General features: G+C 43.8%; 2 protein-coding genes across 4 annotated transcripts; one reads left to right on the top strand and one right to left on the bottom strand.

The window, feature by feature from the left end:
* Positions 1 to 206: 206 nt before the first annotated feature.
* On the bottom strand, positions 207 to 1,852 carry LOC9647459. Of its 2 annotated transcripts, none has more exons than XM_024686394.1 (10): positions 1,730 to 1,852; positions 1,569 to 1,671; positions 1,415 to 1,519; positions 1,282 to 1,359; positions 1,182 to 1,237; positions 1,060 to 1,117; positions 872 to 997; positions 708 to 803; positions 572 to 643; positions 207 to 517 (listed from the first exon to the last, which is right to left on the bottom strand). In XM_024686394.1, the coding sequence occupies exons 1-10, from the start codon at positions 1,810 to 1,812 to the stop codon at positions 455 to 457; spliced, it is 840 nt and encodes a 279-aa protein (XP_024542162.1). In that variant the 5' UTR covers positions 1,813 to 1,852; the 3' UTR covers positions 207 to 454. The 2 variants fall into 2 exon arrangements, with proteins under 2 accessions (XP_024542162.1, XP_002981272.2); XM_002981226.2 differs by having other exon boundaries at positions 1,569 to 1,653.
* LOC9647458 (PHD finger protein ING2) lies at positions 1,847 to 3,202 on the top strand. 2 transcript variants are annotated; one of them, XM_024686395.1, is made up of 8 exons: positions 1,847 to 1,932; positions 2,004 to 2,075; positions 2,126 to 2,310; positions 2,385 to 2,448; positions 2,510 to 2,748; positions 2,800 to 2,838; positions 2,938 to 3,067; positions 3,150 to 3,202. In XM_024686395.1, exons 1-7 carry the CDS (start codon positions 1,887 to 1,889, stop codon positions 3,064 to 3,066), a joined length of 774 nt encoding a protein of 257 aa, XP_024542163.1. In that variant the 5' UTR covers positions 1,847 to 1,886; the 3' UTR covers position 3,067; positions 3,150 to 3,202. The 2 variants fall into 2 exon arrangements, with proteins under 2 accessions (XP_024542163.1, XP_002981376.1); XM_002981330.2 differs by having other exon boundaries at positions 3,114 to 3,202.
* The last annotated feature ends 12,402 nt before the right edge of the window (positions 3,203 to 15,604 follow it).

Raw genomic sequence — 15,604 nt, 5'->3', positions numbered from 1 at the left:
TGCCACCACCACCTTTGTTTTTCTTTGTAAATTGATCGCAATCGAGCTTCTTGTGGGGCGAATCGACTTCCCGAATGGAATCTCTATCACTTTGACCACCACATCTAGCGTCCTCGAAAGGCCACGAAATTAATCTATACCGCATTGGTCGACGTTAGATCTTCACGGTAAATGCGACACAAAGGATTATCTAGAAAAATGGTAAGTGGGGCTTCACAATGATCGTCTCACTTTATGTCAGCCCAAAGGCGAACGAATATCGCATTGTTTGGTGCTCCTCCAAACACCAAAGCTTCGATTTCTATCCCACTATTGGAATCTCCAGTTCACCAAAGCACTCTCGGCAAAGCGAGCACACTTTCTTCCTTGCTGGGCATTCCACAAAAATGATTTTGGCAGTAACACCCCATCGATCACTCAAACCGGCAGAATCAAACATGTCTTTGTCTAGATGCTACCTGTAGAATGATCCCACGAAGAACATAAGGACAGCCGAGACGATGGTCACGAATGTTTCCTGGACAAAAAGAGGAAAGTATCTCTCAAGAAACCACTGTGAAAGAAGTCTTACCTGGCTATTGTACAGGGCCCGAGGAATGGAAGCTCCTATAATCTCGATGCCATTCAGAATACCAGTAAACACCTGATGATCCAGTGGTACGACGTTCATGAAACGAGAAACGAAAGAAGGAAAAAGCATGACTTACCAATGAGGCAACAGTGACGCACCCGAAAACAAGGCCAAACGTGCGAAGGAGTCTCTTTCCACTCTTTGCAACGTTTTTGTTGTGATCCTCTTCATCCTGAAACAGATTGTTTGTGTTTGGTTATCATACTTGTAAAGTAGTAAAGCTCGAAAACCATCACTTACATAGACTGTGACATCAGGAGGTTCGTACTGCTTGAGCTTATTGAACAACTGAAAGACGTAGCCAAAGATAAGCACTTGCAAAGGTTTCCAGTCAGCCATACCCTCTGATATCACAACCCAAACAGACTGCGCAAAGAAGCTTATGTCAAAACTTTGAAAGAGACTAGGAAATACAGCCACAAACTCACCATTGCTACTGAAATGCCAACGTTGATCATGATATCTCTCTTGATGGAGCGAGCTTTTCTATCAAATTCATGATCTGCGTTAGACTAGCACACGGAAACAAGTGAAAGGCTGATGCGAATACTTTGGACCCCATGGAAGTAGCGGTTGCTTGTCTGCATATTTGATGTTCTTCGAGACCTTTTGAAAGGATTTTTAAACGAGAAGAACAAACAACGACATACCTCGACGGCTCCAAACGTCAATCCCTTCTTTCTCTTGGAGAGTTGAGACATCATAATCTTATCATACGCTCTCTCCAACTGTGCGAAGAACGCAAAAAGATCAAGCAAAAAAGTGTAGAATGGCAGGACGTACTCGAGCAGCGGCAGCCTCATTGCCACTTTTTTCAGCGTCCTTGTGCTTCCTCGAGTAAAGCACTTTGATCTTATCAAAACTCTCGAGCGGATTTACGCCAAGAACCTGGAAGAAGGAAAACTGTGACCGATTTTTCACAATCGCAGCCAAGTACCTCGTAAGGATTCTCCTCGGCGCCCGATCCAAATCCCGCAGACATATCGGCAGCATTGCACGTCGCAAGCCTCGAAAGCTTTGTTCTTTTGAAATATATCGAGCTAAAGGCCATCCGGGAAGAACATGTGGGAGAAAAACAACGGCTAGGAGGAAATTTACCTCGGAAGAGCATGGATTCTCGATCGAACTTCGAGCATTCTGGATGGAGCGCCGAGCGCCAGAGAATGCGCCGAGAGCGCCATTTGCCCTATGAAATAGAAATGCGAAATAAAACCCCTGCCAAGTTTTTAGGGCTCTTCAAACAGAGGAGACAGCTATGGCGATCGCCAGGACCGGCGTCTTTGTGGACGATTATCTAGAATGTAAGTTGGAATCTCTATCGCCTATAGCAGCGGAGCTCATCGCCGGCAGATGGCATTGGATGGATCCACAGATTCGAGCTCTCTCCACGCCGAAGTCCAGCGCCATCTCTCCACAATGACGGAGCTCGATGTGCGAGCACACAGTTAAGTGCTTGATCGTTCTTGTTCTCGGCTTATGATGCGTGATTCACAGATATGATGCTACAAACACGCGAGGACACGAAGACTTGCCTGTTCCTTCCCACGCAGCAGATCAAGAAGCCATCGCCAGAGCAGGAAGAATTCGAGAGGCTAAAGAAGGAGATCGAAGCAAACCACGACAATATCCGGAGCCTTTGCACGGAGAAAGTTTTGCTAGCACAGCAAGCTTACGACTTGGTAAGTAAGTAGCTTCAAACTTCTACTGCTAAGATTCCCTGTTTTGTTCTCTCTTACGAGCATGATTTGGTCAGATCGATAGCCAGATGAAGAGACTAGACGAGGATTTAAACCAGTTCGCGGAGGATCTCAAGCTTGGTATGAGAAATTTTCTCCTTTTCGTTGTTCTTTCTGTTCTTAAGCTTTGCTTTTCTTATAGAGGGGAAGATATCACCAGACGAGCCTGCGATCCTTCCAATGCTGCCATTGCGCGACGAGAAAAGGAAGTCTAGCTTCTTTGTCCCGCCAGGAAAGAGACTAGAACTCAAGGACTGGGAACGCGATCGGGACACCGAGCTCATGCCACCTCCTGGCAACTACAGGAAGAGAAGCCTTCCAGCTCCCGACTTGGATCAACCCGTGGATCCCAACGAAGAAACGTATTGTATCTGTGGTCAGGTATTGTTTTCATTTTTTTCCTGTCCATATGTTTGGTGTTCTTCCTCGCAGGTTTCGTTTGGGGACATGATCGCTTGCGATAACGAGAACGTAAGTTTCCCATCCCTCGATCTTGTGATCGTAACGTGACATAACTTACGGATGACATGATCCCGCGATCATAACTTAGAATTGCTGGTTTTCTTTCAGTGCACAGGAGGGGAATGGTTCCATTATCAGTGCGTTGGCTTGAGCTCCGAGACGAGATTTAAGGCCAAGTGGTACTGTCCCACTTGTACAAAACTACAACGTCGTGGTTTGCTGGATCCTCTGGCATAAGGTATTGCTATAGGCTCACGGACTAGCCAATCTAATTTGCTTCCCAGGTGGTAATTCCATTCAAAAAATTTCTTCTTGCAAAGGAATTTATTGTACACTTAACAAATCAACATAATGCGTTTCATATATATACATATGATAATGTTGTAGGTGATTGGCCTAGCATGTCTTAATATATATTGTTATATATGTGGGATTAGTAATCTGCCTAGCTAATGGGCAATGCGCACACATTTTTAAATAATGAAGAAAAACTTTAGCAATGTCTTTAGATTCTTTTAGGAGCAACCTTAAATCTAAAATCAATAAAAGAGTGCACCTCCTTACCTTGGAATCCAGGGCAGCACTGAGGCAAGTTGGAACTTCTTTTCAACGTGATTTCCAAGATGCTTGCGTCTTGCCACACAATTAACTTCACTTGAAATCCAAATGCCCACGACTTTGTCATTGAGCCCTTATTATGTGTAGTTGCTTTTTTTCTTCTCTCTCTCCTGACTGTTTTCTCTCACTCTCCCTCTTTTCTCTTTTCTACGTTCATCCTGAGAAGCTCAAGAAGCTCCCTCTCAAACTCACCCACGACTACCCGCTCATAAACGTTGCTGCTGCTAAGTTCTTGAGCAGATTCTGTCCCAAACATCTCAAAGTTTGCCTCAAATTCGTGAAACTTACAGTGAATGCTTGTGTGTGTGATCCGTGTGTATGTGCACTTGACACATCCATGAACACATGTAATATATTTTCCTCCTCTCTCACTCTTCTCTAATAGGCCTTGCAAGTGCAAGCCAACGGCAAGAGCTCACACCATTTTCATTGCTGCTGTTAGAATATAGAGGGAGCAAGTACTTTGCTCCAGCAAAAACTAATGGAAGTTTTTGTCACATTGTAGCTACTGTTTCATGGCACCTGATCTCAATGCTAAAGCAGATTGGGTGTTGAAACCAAGCATCACAGAGAAAGATCTTTTGGCAGGGATTGGCTATCTAGTGTAACACAACAGTGGAAATTGCACAGAAGAATGTTTAGGTCCACTATACATTGAATGACGTCACTTTTTTTGCTGAGATGGCTTAGTCTTCTACTTTTAATTTTACCAGATATGACTTGAGGATCAAACTATGTGTGTGATTTAGCTTTCACTCACAGCTTGTATGTGCAATGAGTTTTCAAAATCTCCTGGCATGCCCACGTAATAGAATTTTACCTCTACAGCTGTCACGGTGTGGTCCTCTCTCATAACCATTCTTAGAGTGTACCCACATTTAAACCTTGACAAGCATTTTCCTAAGCCTCTCTAATTAGAAAATTATTGGCATATACATTTCATGAAGACTTCATTAATTTGTTGGTGAATATTCTCCTTAGGTCTTGGTTGGTTGGCCATATTTGTAAACTATTGTTGAAAGTTGTAAATTAATGAATGCTTAAACTTTTTGTTAGACATGGGACTCTAATTCCGTGATCCTCCCCCTTATTCCCGACAAGTTGCAACATTGAGAAGTTAGAGACACCCAAAGAAAACACACCTTATGCAAATCCAATAGCTCAAGAGTGAAATCTAGGAGTTCAAAGTTTAGGACATGGATCAAGTTTGGGGTTTTTGCATTCATGATTTTTCCTCAAAGCTGGGACTTTTTCCAAGGATCTTAAATTCACAAACTTGGTCCTTTCCTTCTTCACTCATGTTATTTAGAGTTTTTAAGGTTTGGAGAGCTAAGCTTAGGCTATTTGATAAAAACCTTCATGGCTCTAAAAGTACATGTAAAACTTTTCTATTTCAATTGAAGCATTTTGAAGTTCCAATATAGTTGTGTTAAACCAAATTAATTTCTAAAAGTAAATTTTTGAGGATTTTGTATTTAAACTGTTCAACATAAATCCATCTTTTCTTCTTTATTGTTTTAATATTTTATTAATAATTTTGTCATCTTCCCTTGACTTGATGACAAGCTCCTAATAGTTTAAACACTTTGACATTAATGGTTTTCTTACATCTTTTTCTTTAGCTCTAATCAATTCTTATAACTTTGCAAAAGTTATATAAATGTTGGAAAAACCTAATATAATACTTTATTTATAGCTCTAATAAATTATTTGATCTCTTCTTAAATAGTGAAGTGGTGTCAATTGTTTCTGATCCCTTTGTAAGAACCATTTTAGTTGTTGCATATGCATAATTTTTGGGGGATTTGCCTATTAAACATCATGCTAAACTTAATAGACTTGTGGTCCATTATGTTATAACATCCCTTTATAATGCATTTTATCTCTTTCTCTTTAAATCAACTAAAAAAAGGGCAATTGTTTGATGAGAGAACTTTTAGTGGCTATTTTATCCCCATTTATCCCTCAAGGTATAATCATATGTGTTACACTCTCTCCCCTTAAATCAACTAAAAAAGGGGTAATTGCTTGATAAAAAAAACCCTTAACAACTATTTTATCCTTATTTATCCCTTAAGGTATGATCACATGCGTTACACTCACCCCTCCTTTAGAGATGTTAATGTTCTTATTGACTATTGACTAACAACCCCTATTGAGCCAAGGGGAATTAACACTTCCATTTCCACATTGAATCTATCAATCCTTCTATTGTGTAAATTAAATATTCCATGTAAAGCAACTAATCATCCACCCATACTGCAATCCTATCGTCCATGGATGCTCCACCAAAAGGAAGAAAGTATGTATGGATGCCTAATACGTATGATTTCAAATTTAGGGGTAGAAATATACCTTATTCAAAGATATATTATATTTTTAAGTAGCTATTAATCAATAAAAATTGAACCTGTGCCATTTGCTTCGATACTACATGTAGTGCACTTTATGTCTCTCCCCTTAAACTAACTAAAAAAAGGGAATTGCTTGATGAGTGGCTATTTTATCCCTATTTATCCTCTAAAGTTCTAAGGATCTACGATGATAGTATATCCAAATCTCATACTATAATTATATGTGCTACACCCTTCTCTTGAACAAAACACCTTTTAAACAAACTATAAGATTGGGAAAATGGATTAACACCAAGAAATCCACCATGTACTCCCTAGGTGAATAATAATGGCAGTTGTAATACCATTGTTATCCCACTTATATGTGGCCCAAGTGTTTAGTAGACTTTGCTTAAATAAGTGAAAGAATTGTTGTTAAATATTAATATTAAAACTTAACATCGGCAATTTGTGGCAATTATGAAGGTAAACCATACATTAGTGACATATGTATACTAAAGAAATGGCAAATAACCATCCCAATCTGAATGATAAAAATTTACATACTTCATAATCATCTTTTTGAAGATCCAAATAAGCCATTCTACCAAGCCATTTGTTTATGGATGATAAGCACTTGTGAAAATATAGTGTTAGCAAAGGAGGAAATAAAACTCTAGACTTCATTTCTCTATGGCAAGACTCCAAATAATCTCCTCTATGATCCATGCCTCATACCTTGTTAGATGCTCTCTAACATCCATTAATGCTTTCCACATAATCATTAGGTATTGTCCACCCATGAAAATCCTTGCCACATGCTTTTTTGAAGGGATTTTGCGGAGTGGCAACATGATCAAGAGTAAATCTTTCAATGAAAGAGTTAATAAAGATCTTATTAATTCTTCAACCTCTCTTTGCATTGTCATAAGGTCATCTGGTGGCTAATAGCACACCATCTCTACTTCATCAAAAGAACTTCATAAAAAAAAGGTAAGTCTTACTCCACACTTTATGGACATTGAATATTAAGTATAACAACCATCAACGGTGAAATATAAAAATATGCATATTAATTAGCTTAGAAAATTTACCTTATACCATTATGCTAATATTAGTATATGATATTGTAGCCATATATGCAATACACTTGGAAGCCACTACACACACACACAAATACACACACACATTTTAGACTTTTTGGTGTCCCAAATGATGGCCTGTTCGACAATGAGCATTCCCTTTTATGACATTGACTTACTATATCACAACATAAGCAATTTATCCTTCGTAAGGGTATATCTAACTTCCTTATGCCATTAAGCTATCCTCCTAATCTGGAGGAGAATGACCGAAGGAAAGGTGTGAAGCCAAAAGCAAGTAGTAAAGGGATAGAACCAAACTATAGAAATCGAAAGGCATAACCAAGGGTGGTTATGCTAGTTGGGAGTGGAGAATCAAGTGGGGGCTCGAGGGTGTTGTTACTAGCAACCGTGATGCCATGGAGAGTCTAAAATATGGAATTGTCCATACTAGACTATATGGCAACTAGAAAGCTTGCGAAAAAGGAGGCCTTAGCAAGCTAAGGGACAAAGTTCCTTCAAGGTTCCCAAAGACGATTCTAGGTAGTTTAGTACCTAGAAAGGCCAAGTGTAAATGGTTCATGGAACGCGCGAAACCAAAGTGGCGCAGCAAAAGCATGGTCTTGAAGCTAGTCCTTTGGGCCTTATCTATTGCCCTCGCAACATCAAACACCACCTCCTGGTGTCCTAGAGTGTTTTGGTGTCCTAAATGATGGCCTGTTCGACAATGAACATTCCCTTTTATAACATTGACTTACTATATCGCAACATAAACAATTTATCCCTCGTAAGGGTATATCTAACTTCCTTATGCCATTAAGAAGTCTAGAGTAGCTACCTTCTACCAGTTTAACCAATTATCTTGCACCTTTTGCTTAGTTGCTTTATAGTTGTCAAGTCCTACAACTCATTGTTGGTGCTTCCACACCTCCATCATTGTTTTGGTCACCACACTCTACCACATGCTTTCCAGCTTAGGCTATGCCATTTCCATTTTCGTTGGGATTCTCTTGGCAAGGGGTTCTTATGAACCCCCCAACATAACCTCAATGTATCACACCTTGGCACATTTGGTGTCTCCACACTATTGGCCCCACGAGCCTATCCTTTTGACACTACTTATTAGTGTCTAGGTCTTTGCCAAGACCAATATAGTTGGGCCTCATGCTAACTATCCATTAGCACCGCACCATAGTGTTTGCCCCCAACTTTAGGCCAAAGTTGCTTTCTTCTAGGAACATCTTTCCCACAACTTTAGTATGGCACATTCTGCCATCAATGAGATATCTCTTGTTCTTATACTTGGATCTTATGATCCTCCCCATACCTCATGGGGCACCATACACCTCAGTCCAAATGCTTCTACCAATCTTTTAGGACCATTCCCTGACTCCACTTGAGTCATCCAGCATTTTGGACTTTGCTAATCCCTTGACCTATAAGGTGTTACTTTTGAGGTGCTAACTCATTGGAATACAACTTCTTGTATTCATGTCCTACTCACCAGGACTATTTTGCAAGTGTTACTCTTATACTTGATTTTGTTCTCTAGGGGCTAACCTTTGCCCCTTATGACTACTTGTCCATGTGATGAAAATACCAACTCATCTCTAAATACACCCCCAACTCCTTGGGTTGTTCCAGCATTTACTAAAGGTAGCCCCAGCTACCATTTCAAGGACTTGTGTCCTCTTTTGTATTTGACCTCCCATGTGTGAGACACAAAATCCCTAGGCCCCAAAGTGGAGCCGGAGGGGCGCCACGTGGTAGTGGCCAAAGCGAAAGCCAAACGAGCGTAACACGTTTGGACTAAAAGCTCCGCCTCGAAAGGTCGAGAGTGGGAATGGAACCCCTAACAAAGTCCTTGAGGAATGAGCACGAAGCGAGCCATAAGCCAGGCTCCAAAAAGGGACCCAAAAAGGACTAACACATGACACGTGGAAGAGTCCAAGGTGGAGTCCGAAGTGGAGTCCGAAGTGGAGTCCGAAGTGGACCCAAGATGGACCCAAGATGGAGTCCGAGATGGAGTCCGAGATGGACTCGAGATGGAGTCCGAGATGGAGTCCGAGATGGACCCGAGATGGAGTCTGAGATGGACCCGAGATGGAGTCCGAGATGGAGTCCGAGATGGAGTCCGAGATGGACCCGAGATGGAGTCCGAGATGGAGTCCGAAGTCGAGACCGAGACCGGGACCGAGACCGAGACCGAGACCGAGATCGGGACCAAGACTGAGACCGAGGCCGAGACCAAGCCCGAGCCCGAGTCCGAGTCCAAGTCCGAGTCCGAGTCCGAGTCCGAGTCTGAGTCCAAGTCTGAGTTCAAGTTTGAGAGGGTGAAAGCCCAAAGCGTTCGTCTCCCAGACCCTGGGGGGTTTGGTGAGCTCCAAAAGTATAGTAGGGGGAGGATTGCAGTGGAGCCAGTTTGGCCAGGAAAGGCTAGTTTGGCCCAGGAAGGCCGGACCCAGTGCTGGGTGATGAGCTGCCCACCGGGAAGTCCAAGACTAGAGTGAACATGGACTGACAAGCGGGGTAGCTTGGTGAAGTGTTCAAGAGCCGGCTCTAGTTCCCCCGGGAGATCGACTGGCCGATGCTCCCAGTCCAAGTGTGGGTGGCACTACCTACTTGGATACCTGTCGTGGCTCAACGGAACCTCGCTCTAAGCCTATGGCTAGAGCACCTAAAGGCGAAAGGCGGGGAGAGTACCCATGAGGCCCGCGTAGGGCCATGGTGTTCCGAAATGTTGTCCCAAAGTCCCAAATGGTGAAAGGGAAGAGGAGTAGGCCTCTAATGCAGTGACCAAGGATACGGTCATATGGTGAGGAAGTCCCAAAGGATAGTGGGACTTAGTGGTCGGGCCTGCGGGCCTTGATCCAGTGGCAGTGTTGGCGAACACGGCCATGGACGAGAAGGGACTTGGTGGGGACTGAAAAAGAGATGTCGGGGAAGGCTATTCCCCATATCTGCAGGCATCCCAGGGATGCTAAGGAGTGGATCTGGGATGATCACTCACGGACGGATGGCCCAGTCTTTGAGAGACGGGACTATGATGTCGGTGGCGTTAGACCAAAGGTGTGACCAAGGTGAATAGGCATGGCCTTAGCGTAACGGGCCAATATGTCGGGGGTACCTTGGGGTGTCGGTCATGGGATTGGACACGTGGAGCACTTGGACTAAGTGCAAAGGTTGAGTGGCATGGATGCCATTCTCGGGGCTAGCATGCCCCAAGTCCTAACTGGGACTTATGGAGGTTGTGAATGAGACTCCTCCAAGTGGTCAGAGGTGTGGTTAAGTGACTAAAGTAAAATGAAAAAAATTAGTCGCTTACAATTTGGTATCAGAGCTGTTCCTTAGTCCAACTTTTATTGGTGCTCAAGCATATCACCACTGGTGTTGGCAACGGAAGGTCTGAGGAGTGGGCCTATCCTTGAGGAGTAGCAGGTCGGGAAGACATGGTTCTCCATTATAGTTCATGTGTGAACTTGTAGACAAGGTGGTGGATAGAAAAGGGCCAATAATGGAATGACTTTGGGATCTTGGGAACAGTGCAAGGTTTTCCTCATTTAGTTGAGGGGGTGATCTAGATGAGCGTTTGACTCAGCAAACTGGCTAATATAGTTGTGGTAAACAACTATAGTTGGGATCACGGGGAAGATAGAGACTCCAAAAACAATAAAGGAGTCACAAGATTATCCTTACATAGTTGAGGCTGGTGCTCATGAAGGTGAGACCGGAATGGGTGACCGTGAGAGGTCAAGCATGGATGAGGACACGAGTCCTTGAAATGGTAGCCGAGGCTACCTCTAATAAATGCTAGAACAACCCAAGGAGTTGGGGGTGTACTAAGTGGATGAGTTGGTATTCTCATCACATGGACAGGTGGTCCTAAGGGGTAAAAGGTTGCCTCTAGAGAACAAATCAAGTGTCGGAGTAACACTTGCAAAGATGGTCCTTGTGAGTAGGACATGAATACAAGGAGTTGTATTCCAATGAGCTAGCACCTCACAAGTAGGACCTCATCGGTCATCGGATTAGCAAAGTCCAAAAAGTTAAATGACTCCAATAGAGTCAAGGAATAATCCAAAGGGATTGATGGAAACATTTGGACTGAGGTGTGTGGTACCCCATGAAGGATGGGTAGGAGCTTAAGATCCAAGTATGAGAACAATAGGTATCTCATTGATAGCAGAAGGTGCCATGATAAAGTTGTGGGAAAGAGTTTCCCGGAGGAAAACAACTTTGACACAAAGTTATGCATAAACTCTATGGTGCAATGCTAATGGATAATTGGCATAAGAGGTAACCATACTGGTCATGGCAAAAAGACCTAGACACAAGTAAGAAGTGTCATAAAGGTAGGCTCGTGGAGCCGATGGTGTGGAGACACCGAAGGTGCCAAGGCATGCTACCTTGAGGTCAAGTTGGCGGGTTCATGAGAACCCCGTCCAAAGGAATCCCAATGGAAATGGGAATGGTATAGCCTAAGCTAGAAGGCATGCGGTTAGAGTGTGGTGACCTAGATAATGATGGGGGTGCGGAAGCACCAGCAATGAGTTGGAGGACTTGACAACTATGAGGCAACTAAGCAAAAAGTGCAAAGTAATTGGTTAAACTGGTAGAACGTATCTACCTAAGACCTTTTATTGGGGTAAAGAAGTTAGATGTACCCTTATGAGGGATAAATTGCTTATGCTGCGAGATAGTAAGTCAATGTCGTAAAGGGAATGCTCATTGCCAAAGATGCCATCATTAGGACACCCAGCACTCTAGAACACCAGAAGGTGGTGTTTGGTGTCATGAGGGCAATGGATAATGCCCAAGGGACAAAGTCCCTAGCGAATGAAGGATAGAAGGTGCTATCCAAATGTCCAAGGTTGTGGAGACAGGAGAAGTTCGTCTACCCAAATTGGACAAAGCCAAAGGGGATTTTGGCAAGGTTAGGGATGGGCATATAAAGGCCCACAAGTAGCAACGGTAATCCTAGGGTATGGGATTACAAGGTGAGCAAACCCGGATTGAGGAACCACTCCTAGGCTGTCGGGTAGGTTCATTCCTATGAATACTTGCCAAAGCATGGTAGAAAGTGCAAAGCTATCTTCCTAGTTTGGAGGAGAATGATCGAAGGAAATGTATGAGGCCAAAAGGCAAGTAATAAAGGGATAGAACCAAACCATAGGAATTGACAGGCATGACCAAGGGTGGTTAAGCAAGTAGGGAGTGGAGAATCAAGTGGGCGCTCAAGCATGTTGTTACTAGCGACTGGGATGCCATGGAGAGTCTAAAACATGGGATTGTCCATGTTAGACTATATGGCAATTGAAAAGCTTGCGAAAGGAGAGGTTTTAGCAAGCTAAAGGGACAGAGTTCCTTCGAAAGGTTCCCAAAGACAATTCTAGGTAATTGGATACCTAGAAAGCCAAGTGTAAATGGTTCATAGAACGCACGAAATCAGAGTGGTGCAGCAGAAGCGTGGTCTTGAAGCTTGCCATGAGGTGAGGCTATCAAGGTTGGGGAAGTAGTTCCCGAGTGTTCAAAGAGAGGGCTTTGAACGAAAGTCGATGGTTAAGGACTTTCACGCTTATGCATGAACCATGTTACGGTGGCCGGATGACTTGCTAAGTGAGATTGGCAAGTCGAAGGGAACAAATACCCTAGTTGAAGGTGCTAACTTCAAAAAGGGTGGCCCATGGGGCCAAGCATGGAGGAGTCCATGCATGATCACAGACATGTCAAGTGAGAGGACTTGGCAGTGTGGAGGAACTAGGTTCCTAAGCTGTGATCTGTGGTGCGCTTTAAATATAAGTTGGTGCACCGGCGTGGGGAGTCACGCCAGGCATCCGGTGTGATGCCGTCCGTAGATGCATATACGGAGGTTGGGTTCGAGTCCCAACCCTCTAGTGCTTGGGTTCGAATCCCAAATCACTAAGGCATGGTGATGGTTTGGAATATGAGGACACTCATATTTTGGTGGTCATGGACTCTCAGTGTGGAGACTGGTTTGGGCACACTGCCAAGCGAGGGATGCCTCGGAGTCGTGATGCACGGTTAGATTGCTTAGTGTGAAAGCTTGGCATATCTAACTTGAATGCTTTGGTGCAAGGGGCACCAAGGACGTGGTGAGTGAGATGGGGACACCTAATCTCAGTTGCTATGAACCCTTGGCCGTAAGGGCTGGCTTGGGTGCATCGCCAAGTGTGGGGGATGCCCCTGGGGTTATAGTCAACAATTTGAAGGTCTAGAAGACCAAGTACATCTTGGCAACTCTGTTAAGATGCCAATGTGAGATCACTAGGTGATCGTATGGCCAAATAAGGACAAGGTCCTTGGTTGGCCAAGGAATGAAGTTCCTGGTTCAAAATGTTGAAATTGAACTGTTTAAGGTGGTGTGGCTTGGTTATGATGACCAAGTGGGAAGAGCACCTAAGGGAAATAAACTGTGTCCGTGCGATGGCATAGTGAGTCCGAGGAAGGTAGTTTCTATAAGAGACCCATGGGAGGGTCACGAAGTTGGGCCGTGGATAGAGCCCATAGCAGAAGATGCTAAAGAGACATACTAAGGGTGAACATCTTTTGGACTTAGCAAAGAAGAGTCTTTGCTATGGAACCGAAAGGATACCTCAAAAATGGAGGTAGCAATCCTATGTTGCTGGGTGCAACAATCAAGGATAGGAGCAAAGGACTAGTGGCCAAGTTTGGGCCATGGAATTTAATGGAAGGGATCCAAATGGCAAAGTTAGCCAAGGAACACTAATGTGTTTGATGCTAACGGCTTGTGGGAAAGGAAGTGGACTTCCCAGGATGGATTCCTAAGTGCTCCAATTTAGCGAAGTAAAAGCTCCAAGTGAGGGAGCGGCAAAGTAGCCAAATGATAGGGCCGTGGACAGCCCTAGCACAAAATATGATAACTGGAACTCAGTGCCCAAAGGTGGCATGAAATCGAACGGAGGATGATGGTGCCCTCAAATGGAGAACTTCCTAGGATGAGGAAGTAGATTTGCACAATATGTGCAATGCAAGGTGTCGGAGACACCTAGGAAATTGACTTCAAGAAAGTCAGAATTAAAAGTTCCAAAGCACAAAAGCTCTATTTCGTTAAAGTGGGAATTGTCATTATCCCACTTGTAAAATAAGGTTTCCAAACCTTTATATAGTATATAAATATAACAAAATTCAATTGCATTGAGGCACATGCCATTTTATTTTAAACAAGGAAATGTCTACTCAATCACTTCTCCTCCCCCTGCCACTGCTTCACCTCTCTCTTCTCCTTGTCATTGTCGTCCAATTTCTTTCCATCCTTTTAATATTGGCTCAGTTGCTCCGAGTCTAGGTGGAGCCCAAGTCCCCATTCAATCTTTACTTTCCCCTTATTAATAAAACAACTTCGTAGACTTCCAATAACATGCTGTAACACTTCTAGTATAATGCAAATCCTCTCAAAGAATTGTCTTTTAATATTAATACAATGGCATGGAACCCCATGCCATAATAAGTTACATTTTTAAATAAATACATGCCATCTCAGACTGTTATTTTTTGCCTCCAACGCCTATACAATAATCTTGGAATTTCATCACTCTCCACACTATCAGGATTTAAACCCAATAGTAATGCCATCTCTTCTCTAATACGTCCACGCTCATGTTCAGTGGTTGAAGAACCCATCCGGTTGAGCAGATTATGGAGATGCGGATAGTGCTTGGCTAGACAATATACATGCCATAAATGATGACTGGTGTCTGTCCGATCAAATGGCTTCTGATATACCGTTCCATCTGCCATTTGGTTGATTTCTGCAGCCACCTCCTGGACTGGCCGGTTCTCTATCACCATCGCTTCAAGCCGTTTTGCAAGGTCCCCCAGAACATACGGTTTCTTCTCCCTAGTTTCCATACTGCAAGAGATGGGGTGCACTGCATATGTGTGCGTGTTCGCTGCAGTTTTAATCGGCGAGTCATCGATGATGAGGATTTCACTTGACCTAGCAGTCCGGTTCATCACTACAGCCTCTGCCTTGACGAAGATGGGCTTGCTACCCCTCACATGGACCATAGTCAAGCAATCCTCCTGCGTTAGGAGAAAGTCAAATGGTAATATTACTCGCGTCTGATCGTGCATCATCTGTAGCAACGTTAATGCATTGTGGCGCATCATGGATGTCCAAACTCCCAATTGCAAATTGAACCCGGCCCTCTGTTTTAAGTGTCGCATGGTCATTATTAGATCCCGCAGTTTCTCCCGTGTGATTAATGTGAATCTGTCTCTTTTGACCAACTTGCGACCGCAGGCTTTGGAGGGTGCAGTGACATTCGAGGACGAGCCACGCTCATGGGAGAAAAGGACACCGTTCAGATCAAAAACGATACAGTACTTTCGCCGTGACTCTGAAATGAAATGCGTTAGCATAAAAAATGGTACAAGTCAATTTTACCATCTACAATATTAGCGAATGGTGCTCCCGATGGTCGTTCAGAGGGTTTTGGTCGAGGAAACGTGAAGGGCGGAAATACTCTCCTCTGCAATGTGGGGTCAATCGCATCCGATGGCGTGTGGGCACATGCCATTTCAGCTGTAGACTCTGGTACAACTGGCTCAACAGTGGCATGGGGTGGTTCCGATGGCGTGTGATCACACGCCATTTCAGCTGGTGCCTCCGTTGGCAAAGTGGACATGACCGAACAGGCAGCAGGGGCGGTGTAGGGAGGTTCCAACGGCGCGTAGTCAGACGATTGGGCACACGTTGGA

Source organism: Selaginella moellendorffii, unplaced genomic scaffold (assembly GCF_000143415.4).
Source record: "Selaginella moellendorffii unplaced genomic scaffold, v1.0 SELMOscaffold_48, whole genome shotgun sequence".
Lineage (NCBI taxonomy): Eukaryota > Viridiplantae > Streptophyta > Lycopodiopsida > Selaginellales > Selaginellaceae > Selaginella > Selaginella moellendorffii.
This window is presented reverse-complemented; position numbering and strand designations above follow the sequence as displayed.